Source organism: Cajanus cajan, chromosome 6 (assembly GCF_000230855.2).
Source record: "Cajanus cajan strain Asha chromosome 6, NIPB_CcT2T_4, whole genome shotgun sequence".
Taxonomy (NCBI): Eukaryota; Viridiplantae; Streptophyta; class Magnoliopsida; order Fabales; family Fabaceae; genus Cajanus; species Cajanus cajan.
In genome coordinates, this window is record NC_138522.1 from 24,545,626 (window position 1) to 24,557,040 (window position 11,415).

General features: G+C 32.8%; 1 protein-coding gene across 1 annotated transcript; it reads left to right on the plus strand.

The window, feature by feature from the left end:
- The first annotated feature begins 830 nt into the window (after nt 1–830).
- LOC109814959 (G1/S-specific cyclin-E protein) lies at nt 831–9,814 on the plus strand. Its single transcript, XM_020379501.3, has 10 exons — nt 831–1,210; nt 1,323–1,444; nt 2,403–2,547; nt 2,637–2,918; nt 2,994–3,141; nt 3,961–4,908; nt 5,042–5,280; nt 5,374–5,447; nt 8,557–8,665; nt 9,075–9,814. Exons 2-10 carry the CDS (start codon nt 1,389–1,391, stop codon nt 9,096–9,098), a joined length of 2,025 nt encoding a protein of 674 aa, XP_020235090.2. The 5' UTR covers nt 831–1,210; nt 1,323–1,388; the 3' UTR covers nt 9,099–9,814.
- The last annotated feature ends 1,601 nt before the right edge of the window (nt 9,815–11,415 follow it).

Sequence of the window (11,415 nt, forward strand, 5' to 3'; positions counted from 1 at the left end):
TGGAAAATAAGACTCCATTCAAAGTGATTCACTAAATTTTTCAGTGAAAATTGATATAAACACCTCACAAATATAATTGTAAAATAATCTTTTACAGGATTCAAATCTTGATTTCGTGTGTGATATAAAACTATATTGATAATATTTATTTTGTGTGTTTGCAAATAAATATTAGTTGGTGTTTCACATTAGTGCTTTCTATCGATATCATGATAAAAGGAAATTACTCCCTCCAATCCTTATTATAAGACGTAATTTATAATGAATTTTTGGCCATATAAAAAACTTTACAATTTATAAGACACTTTATACTCTTGTAAAACATTAATTTTACTTTTCATTTTTTATCATGTTAAAGATTATGAGAGTATCCGTCTCTCTCTCACTTTTAAAACTCTTTAATTATTATTTATCATTTTTATTAAATTAGTCGATAATTCTTTAAATGAGATAATAAAACTTAATAATAATTAAAAGGATTAATGTTGATAATTCATTATTTTATTTTATAAACTCAATAAAATTAATTAATACAACTACTTATATTAATTAATATGATTTGATTAAAAATGTTTTATAATAAATACATGAGGTAATAAAAAAATGAAAAATAATTTACTAAATTAAGTACTATACGATATGAGTGAAATGAAGTCGAAGGCAAAAACATAACACATACTTTAAGAAAAGCGTCGATTTGATTTTACACGTGTTATGCAAATCGCAAACGCGTACTCCGAAAACACAAAATCAAGTTCACGCTTTTCTTAAAATGAATTTTGTTTGCCATACAATTAATTTTGATCACTCGCAAATGTATCCGAACGACATGCAATAATTTCTCGTCCTCGTCCTATTTTTAACTTTCACAAACAAAACATCCACAATAAAAAAAAGAGAAAAAAAAAGGAACGTGTTCCCGACGAGTTCAACTACTTTCTCTCTCTGCTTTTCCTTTCTCTCTCTCTCTTCAATGAACCGAATTGAAATTACTAGTTAGCATCATCGCTCACACGAAAATTGGTTCGAAACCTCTCTGTACAAACCCGCATTTATGCACTCTTCTCCCTCCTCTTAACTCTCTTACCCTTATTCTCTGTCTGTTTTGGTTTATTCTTTTTCTCTTTTATATTCTTTGTTATGAAGTTACACGCTCCTTGTTTCATTGCCTTTCACACTTCTTCGATTTCATGGAACACCCATTTCTCAGGTTCTCTTCTATGCCTCTCTCTCTCTTGTTTATTTGTTTTTTTAAGTGGAATTGTTTGAATGCATGTGGAGAATGATTGTTTTTATGTTTCTGGGTTGGGAATTTGGAGCAGGTGCTAGTGGGAAATTTGGAGAAGTTTTTGGCAAAAAGAAGGGGTTTGAGGGTGTTGTTTATCTTAATGGGGAAAGGTGATGATGGACGCTGCATTTTTCCTCTCACGAGTTTGCAAATTGGGTATGTTTTCATTTTTTTTTTCTTCTTATTTATGATTAGCTCTAATGATGTTTGATGATGGTTTGTGGGATTTTTTATCACGTGGTAAATGAATGGGTTCTGTTCTTAAATTGATGGTCGATTGAATGTGTTTATTTGTGAACTTATTTGGTGAAAGGGTTGGATTTTATTTGATGATGCATGATGCGTGATGCATGATGCGTTTCTTTTTCTTTTCCCCCCCTTTTATATAAATCGGTGTTTCTGACTCAGAACAACTTGAGATGTGGAAATTTTGTATTCTTAAATTAAATTTTGTTGGTTACTTCATGATCATGAACTTGGTGCAGCGTTGTGAGTCTTTCTTCTTCTTATTTCTTTTTTTTTTTTGGTTATAAATTTGATTTTTAGTTTTAAGTCGGTGGATGCTGTTTTATTGGCAATATATCTGCAAATGGTAACCATGCTTTTCTTTTTAAAAGAAATCTGGTAATGTTCTGAACTCTGTTACTTTTTTTACCTGCGTTGATTAAAAATCAGTTGGAAATCTATGAATTGAACCAACTTTTTCTGGTTTATGGTTGACTGAGGAGTTGAGGGCGCTTTCTGGTTTCTCATACAATGGATCAGTGACATTGTTGGCTTTGGTTGTTATTTAATTTTCAATTCTAACTGCTTGTAGATTGTTATCTTGCAAGTCCCTTTTTAATTATGTTATGTATGATATATCTGGTGGAAGACTATTGCAAATTTGGATGTGCACCTTTTATTGCTTCCACTCACCTTTCAGTTACAGTAACTTAATGATTTAAGCCATGAACTTTTTAAAAAAAAAATTTGCCTAGCCAAAACAGTTTCTGACTCAGCTGGGTGTTATCTTCTGTATTTAAGTTGACCAATAAAGCTAGTTAAGCAGATTTATTTTGTGTTTCTGTATTTCTCATACTGATCTATTTAATCTTTTTGGTGTATTTTGCAGAGACTTGCAATCTTATTTTGCAGATCTTAGCATTTTCCTCGCAAATGATAGTAAAAAAATGTATATTTTGGTTGACAACAGACCATGGTTGACAACAGACCTTGGTTCAAGGGGAGTACACATTTGGCAATTGATGGTTACTAAGGTTGGTAAACTCAATTATTTGAAGTGATTTTCAAGTAGTTGTTGTCTTAGAATAATAGTTTTTTTTTAATCATTTTGATGTATTTGCAGTCAAGGTTATCTCCCTTTGTATATTCCAAAGCTCGAAGAGAGAGAAAGGAAGGCAAGGAGGTTTGTCCTCGATCAAGCTTAAGTAAACCAAAGGAATTTATGAGATGGTTCTCGTTGATTGAAGCAGTGATGTCATCAAGAAAGAAAGTTTTGCTGCCTGTGAAAAACCTAAGGAATTCTCTACAATTGAGCAGTGAATTGCATAGAACTCTATATGGATTTATTGTATTTGAAGTTGCGTGGAGAAGCGTTCGTGGTATAAACTACTACAATGAGCTTCAGGTATTGAATCTCTTTAGCATGTTTTTTGTTATTTTCTTAGTTTACTGTTTATTGAGATTTTCATTTGTTTTGCAGACTGATACATCACTGGCTATAGAAGCTAGACTAATGAAGAGATGGGAATTTGACAATATAGCTCAAGCTGCAAGCTGTATGTCTTCCTGGTTCTCAGGAACAACTTCTGAACAGCTGCTTTTGAAAGAGCACCTGGATTCTGCCTCAGGTAGTAACAGGGATTCTCATCATTTCTTTCATACCTAGTGTGCATAATACATATGAATTTAGGATAGGCTTGATGTCTGTAGCATTTGTATTTCATGCCAGAATAGAAATATACTTATGCATGAAGAGATGCATGCATCTCACATGAACTCACACATCTGATAGAAAATTACTATATATAATTTACTTAACAATTAGTTTCTGTTGATAATAGGACCCTGTGTATGCACGGAGATATTTTCATGTTTGAAGGGTTATGAATTTAGAAAATAAAAGGAAATGAGGAACCTTGTTCCCTCTTAATCCACCCTATAACCATCCAATTTTCTTTTTCCCCTTTTGGCTTAAATCCACTTTTGGTCCCTATAGTTTAGTTAATGTGAAATTTTGGTCTCCCAATAGTTTTAATTGCAAATTTGGTCTTCCTAAATTTCAAAATTAAGCAATGTTGATCCACTCATTAACATGTCATACCTAACATACCTTTTTGTGTTGTGTATGGGGGAGAGGGAATGGAATAGTGAAATTTTTATGTAAAATCTTTTAATTTCATTATTTTATCCTCCCTCCTATTCATGTAGTGAGAGTTGAATGGACTTTGTTGGTTTTTAAAGCTATAACCCTTTCCATTCCTGTTTCATCCTTTTCGTTCCTTTTATAAACCATTGCTTTGTTGTGACCATCAAATTTCCACACGTACACTGATTGTAGAGTGTTTTGTATTTTACATTATGGCAGCTAAAGGCTATAGTAATTCTTTAAATTCTGAACCAACACGAGTTTTCAATGAACATGGCTTCTTTGTCTGCAATTTTAACAGGGGAAATATTTTATGATGCTAGTGAAGATTTTTCTGGTACTTTATCCATTGGTGATGATGATGATGATGGTAACGTCTGCAGAAGTCTGATTGTTGAAGATAGTTCGGGTACCAATGTTGGAGTATATTCTGATGATTCAGAAGAGACAACAGACATGCTACACACACCTCCTCCTTCTGGACCCAATAAGAGAAGAAAATTAATGAATTCCTTTAGTGTTGGAGTTGATAGCTACTCAGAAGATGAAATGGATAACTCATTGGATTATTCTCAGAGCTCTATCTGTGTTTCTGATGAAACAGTTGAAGCCACTGAATATAGCGATGTTCTACTTTTATTTAGGTTTAATGATCATGACCTACCATTTAAATTTAGGGAAGTCATAATATCTGATCTGCGATTGCTTACGTTGTTGGAGGCTGGTCTTCCATCTTGGGTCATCTTCCTTCAGTCATATCCAGTGTTGTGCAATCTTTATCGTCCTTGGATGTGCCCACTTGCAAGAATTTTATACTTTTTGATCTCATTTGTTACTGTCCTCATTGGATTCTATGATTTATACAAAAATGTTCCTGTTCTTAAGGCAACTGCATCTCGTATATGTGGGCCTCTTCTTGATTGGATTGAAACTTGGGAGATGGTTTCAAGGGTCAAATACTTAGGGACAATGCTGTTTCTACACAACTTCCAGAAGGCTGTTAGGTGGTTTCTTGCCTGTACACATACCATGCGATCCTTTTTTTCAGTTCTTGTTCAACCTCTTTTAGAGTCATTGGTGGGGATTTTTGGATTTCTTCTCCCAAGCTTGAAGTTTTTGTTTGATTTAGCAGAGAGCATCTTTTCTGTTATTTGGCTTGTGGTTGATACTACTTTCGATCTAGTGGGAAATGTACTGGAGCTTCTCTTTTCACCATTGTGGTTTGTCCTCAGTGTTGTTTGGAGCATTGGTAAGTCATCATATGTTTTTGTTCTCTGGTGGTGTCTGTTATTTGTTTAATTTATCCTTGTTTCTGCCAACATAAATTGTCATATGATATTCTACTAATTGCCTGCATTTACTTTTTTTTGAATATACTGCAGCTACTTGTATATTATACCCTTTATTTTGGGTTATCTGGGAATTACTATATGCTCCTGTGCGTCTTGTCCTGGCGATATTCAGTTTTGTGCCTTCCATATGTATGTGCATTTTTAATGTGCTTGGCAACGCATGGCAGTTTGTAAGTAGCATTCTCCAGTTTGCATCGTCTTCTGAGGCAGCAGTCAGTGCCTCTGAAGTTTCCATGTGGCGAACTCTTTGGAATGACCTTTTTTCCCAGGTTATAAGATGGTGTATCAGTAGTATTTCAGATGTCGCTGGTTTCATTAAACACTCCTGATTGGTAATTTTTTTTTTATATTTCCTTTTACAGATTTTCCGTGCTCTCAAGAGCATACTCTATGGGTTTGTTGCCTTCTTCACAGCCTGCAATAGGCATCGACTAAGGTACATTTATATTCTGCCTTTAACTTGACAGAAACTGAAATGATGCCATTTCAAGCATAATGTTGGTTGTGTGATGATTGAATATAGGTATTATAGCTTAAAAGACTGTTTAGTGGACATTTCTTAAGCAATTGTGCTGGCTGCTGGATATTTTTGTCATATGATCAGTTTTAATTTTGAGAGTAAGGTGTTGATGGTGAACAGTCAATATTAGATTGAGGTTTACTTAATTAAATTTCAAGGAAAACCTTGTCACTTTTGGAAGAATGAACAGAATAGTATTTGAATTTGGAAATGAAACTAGACATTGCTTTTAGGTATTATGATTTAGTTAAAACAGGGCATGTACTTCCGCTAATTGTGAGAACTGGGAAATCAAAATCTCTATGCTACAGGGATGCCAAAATTTCTAAATTGAAGGAAGTATTGTAATTAAGGTTTAAGAGTAGGAAAAAGAAGAGAAGATGAAGGGTAGAAATTATATAATTTATTTAGTAGGAAAGGAAAGAAAGTTGGATAATACAATTGTAGTTTTACAAAAGAAATGAAATTGATATTTTATTTTATTTTATTTATTTATAGAAGTTCAGTAAGATAAAAGAAGTAACTAGAATGAGTTTGACGATTTTTCTTTTCATTAAAGGGAGGCCCCTAAATGACCATTTGCTTTATATTGAATGAAAGCTGAATGCTTAACCTTGTTCCAAATCAGCTGATTGATTGTGTGCCCAAATTTAGCATATATTGCCCATTTCCATTAAATTTAGCCTCTTTTCTACTAGAACCAAACTGCTAACCATAAAAATTTGGTCTCAGGACCTAGGAAACATGATACAATATGTATCAGAGGTACCTGCAATGGAAATAGAAAATAACAAAATAGAGAGGAAAGAAACCAGATTTCCAGAGAGCAAGGCTCTCCCAAGCAAGAGAGGAGTATCTCTCTGCTCCCAATATCACTAACCAATTTCCAAAAGATGTCCCATCATTATTACAAAGAGAATATATAACCAACCCTCACTTTCTAATAACAGAATCTGCAATTTCCAAAATACCCCTCCCAGCTAACAGCAGTCTCACTAACACTCAGTATTGGGTTTTATTCTTGGGCCTCCGACTATAGACTTGAATGGGTTTGCTCCACTTGGAGGAATGGTTTCTATCAAAATACCTAACATTCACAAAATAATACTGTGGAATGGTTTCTATCAAAACACCTAACATTCACAAAATAATACTGAACAACGGATTCACCAAAATATTGTTGGGTGAGGTTGTACCTACTTCGGGATCTTTCTGCCTCAAGGAATTATTTTTCGGTCCATGGCTGAGGGAAACCTGTGGTGCACACCAAAAAACCAGTACTGAACAAAGAATTCCATAGAGAAACTGCAGCAGAACAGTCTAAGAATAGACGAGGAACTGATTCCGAACAAGTTCCTCACATAACCCACATAGCAGGAGAAAAGCCTTATGCAGCTCACAAACCTTTAAATTTTCATTAATATTAGCCGTATTAAGAAATGCTGTCATAATAAAAGGATGATGTTAGAAGTGAACTTGGACTTTCAAAGGAATTTATCAAGATGGAAAACTTCTCTATTCATGGAATGAGTTAGGAATTGGAGAAAAGAATAGCACAATGATAGCCGATATTTACTTTGTTATCATTTTCCATTTATGAAAGAACTGAGTAATGGAAACATTTACAATACAATTGAGCTTTATAGTCTGAAAGCATTTGACATAAACCTTGATAGCTGTTGGATGATGGTAAAGTATTAGAAAAGAAACAGAGAGAAAGAAAATGCTCTTCGATACTATTCTGAATGGTAATGTTTACAGCAGCTGCTGAGCTTTTGTACAAAAAGACTATATATAAGAAGCCAGCATGGTGGATGACATTTGGGTGTTATAACTAAGCTGAGGTCAGTTATAACAAACTAACAGAAAATACAGAAAAACTAAGGAGAATTAATATTTTCTTGCACAAAGAAAAACACCATGCCAGCTCTGCTTCTATGGTTGGTTTTCAAAAGCTTCTGTTTCTGTATGCTTAAATCATTTAGTGCAACCCATTCACTTGGGGGACACACTTCTTCTATTCCTTGTGGGACCTCTGGGTGTGAGTTCTAGAAATTCTCCCTTTTTCTGTCTAAGTTGCTGAAATCAAATGGTGGAGTGCGAAGTTCCTTTGGATTTTTATTTCTCTTCTGCAATTTTCTAAAACCATATAGGGCATAAAGTTTGGTGGGTTCTTAAGATTTGGAAAATGGTTCTACTAAACAATCTGAGTTGTGAATTTTGTTTCAGTTTTTTTTTAAGGGAAATCCATTTTTTATTATAAACTCTTTTTAATTTTTTTTTGTGATAATTATATGCACTTTCTTAAAAAAGCCCCCCCCCCCCCTCCCAAGAGAAAAAAAAGCAGTTTTTGGTGTCTTTTGAGAAGTTAAAAGATAGCTTTGAAAAACAAAAACTAAAAGAAAAGTTATGTCTATCATAAAGCATTGTTTTTAAAGCTTGTTGAATCACGCGATTGTGTTTGATGAACTTCTAATACAAGTGTTCTCTCTCTCATCCCCTTGCTGTCCAAGTTTTCCATTTCTAATCTATCGTTACCACCACATTACTAACAATCTCTAGACTTGGTCTTAACCTTAGGTGCCGTTGCCATTGCTCTTTCTCGCACTCTTTCTTGTCCCCCCTATAAGTATTCCATTGCTGGTATTTTGCATCAATTGTTGGTACAGCAGGCTGCTTGTTTTAAAAATGTCAAGTCTTAACCTTGATTGTCCCACCTCATGAGTTTCCTTTCTCTGTGGCTGGTGCAATACTAATATGAATATTTTCTATTCAGCAGTATGCTCTATAGCGATATTAGTTAGGATATATGCTGAAATTCAGCTTATATGATTGTAGGAGTTTAGATGGACACTAAATTGTCTTGAACAGGTGAATTGCAACTTTACTTTTTCTTGGGATGGCGCTCCTAATGTTTTTTGAATCATAGCAGTGTTACTAGATGTTGGATTGGCTATTGACAATTGTGTGATAATCAAGCAAGTAATTTCTGTTGCTAACCTTAATTTGATATGATCATATGCAGTATCTATAATCATGTACAGGAGTTTATCAAAAGATTGTACCGTACATGCCAAAGATCAAGGCAGGAAGACTCCAGAGACAGTGGAAAAACTACCCTGACACTGAATTTGGTGAGATCTCTCAAATTGAGTATTATGCTATTCTTGCTTTGTGACTTTTCAGAGTTCTTGTTCCATGCTGATTTGGTATTTATTTCAGAAGGTTGGTGGTGATTGAGAAAAACTATCTAATTGAATGGTTTTAAAATGGGATTGTTTAAAATTGCATAAAACAAATAATAACATGTTGCTTCTCATAGCATTGCTTCGTGTTATTGTGTTGGTTTGTTAAAGAAATTAAAGTAAGATCTTTATTTTGGACATTCAAAACACTATTTGTGGAATATTTTTGCTTTTCTATTTTGTCCAAATGTATTTGATCGCATTGCTTGGTACTTTTATGTTGCTTTTGTGTGGAAAGAAACTATCATTGAAAACATTTGTTAATCCTTTCGCTTTACCTATGGACATCAATTTGCAGGCCGAAGGAAAGAAGAACGTTTGATCGTATCATGTCTTTACAGAGACAGCTCTCTCTGTATTGGAAAACAAAATTGACAACTTTGACAAACCTAACATCAACACGTCATTTTCAGCAAAGCCAATACGATTACCCATGACAATTTTAAGATTCTTTTCTTAACAAATTTTTTGACTTAAGGTTAAATTACTCTTGGGTCTTTCTTTTGATTTAATTCGATCAACTTGGTACCTCTAATAGTAAAAGGTCTAATTTGGTAATTTAATTTTTAATAATGATGTAATGTGATCATTTCCATCCATTGAAGCTAATGACATTAATTTATTGCACATGTGGTGCAATAAAAAATGATACGAATCACCATGTATACAAAAATTTAATGTCATCAGCCTTAATTGAATGGAAAGAACATTGTATCGTTTTAAAAATTAAGGGATTAAATTAAGCCTTTTACTAATAGAGGAATCAAATTGAACTAATTAAATAAAATGACAGATAAAAGAGTAACTTGACCTTGATTTTCACCTTTTCCCCTCTTTAACTACTTTCTTATGAGTTTTATAGTCCAAGTTTTAGAATGTACATATAGTATGTATAGGACGCATGTAAAGTTTCTTAATGTATATTTTTATAGCTCTTCACTGTATATTAAAAATGGGACAATTGTAAAATGCACGAGTTTTGTACAGTTTACATCCACAAATTATAAAATCAATTAGAAGCTTGATTGCATTTTAGTATCTGAACTTCTTCATATAGGCAATATTCTGATGGAGTGTTTTGCTGTTTAAAATAATCTTATTAGATTCGAATAAGATTGCCGTTAGTTGAAGATATATATGATCTATACTAAAAAAAAGGGGTGATTTTTGTCTTTCTAATTTTATATGCTCACATTTGTTAATCCCCATATTTTCTTAGTCTTACAAATTAAATTTCTTCTCTTCAAAATTTCATTGCTTTTAGTTTCCATAATGATTAAAAGAAATGTAATCTTTTTATCATTGATTTGCATAGATTCAAAGAGGAAAATTATCTGAAATAAAATAGTAAAAATACATTTGGTTAATATGCCATCTTTCTATTACATTTATGTTAATTAGAATAAAAAATACATTCCATGTATTTGTGTGCTTTTCTAAAAATAAAATAAAACTGAACAACTAACAATGACAGGATGAGTAGTATTTTAGTAGTTGTAATTGTAAAAGTAGATTTTAAGGAGTTTTGAAAAGTAATAAATAATAATAATAATAATAATAATAATAATCAAATAAAAAAAATGGTAGAGAGAGAAAGAGTAATTTAAGAAATAGTTAGATACAAAATTATTCAAGAAATGTGTATATGAAATAGACAATCTCTTCTATTATTAGTATAGACATAGACTAACTATTTCTATTTCATAAAATTGAGTCCATATTGTAGAGGGAAATTCTTAATTACTCGTTGTACTTGGTTAATATTTTATATCCATTTTTTTAAAAAAAATCTATAAATTAAAATAGGACTAGCTTCTAAGATATTCACTCTACTTTTTCTCACAATCAAATAATTGTGAACTACAAACGTTAACTATGTGACTAAAAAAGCATCTCAACTTTCTAATTTTAATTTCCTCATCCTTGTATATCTCCCTTTTATTAATGACCAAGTATTGCAATTGCTACAACATTGCAAAACATATATTATCTTTGAATATTACTATCTTTGAATATTTCTCTTCTTCTCTTAATATATATATAACTACGAATATTGCCTTCTTTTCCAAATACTTCCTGGTGAGAATGAACATGCTTGCTTCAATGATGCCTTTTAGTAGAGCTAACCACCACCCAAATCACTGCCCTCAAAAGATGCAATATTTGTGAAGTTGCATGGAAAAAAGTAAAGCTATTTTGTTTTGCGTGATTGGCTAACAACAATATGGAAGTTACCAAGTGATTTCGGAATGGTGGATGTGGGGTTTGGATTTTACTTAATGAAATTCGAGATGCCACAAGATAAGGAGAAGGTCATTAGTGGTGGCCCATGGATGGTTTTTGATGACATCATGTCAAGGAGTCAAATCTAAAAAGAATCAAGAGGAGTGAATTAGACTTGAATGAAGAAGGTTCAAACTCTTATTGAGCTTTGAATCAGTTTTAGTAGTATATTTTTTCTTCTTTGTGAATATTTTTTCTTATAAATATTTTCTTAATTTTGACCTTTTAATTTTTGGTCAAATAGTTTAGGAATTTATTTACTTGTAATTTTATTTTAGGGGTGTAAATAATATTTTAGGAGGGGTGTACCCTTGTGCAACCATTCTTACTTTGTTTCTCATCACTTCTCCTTTCTC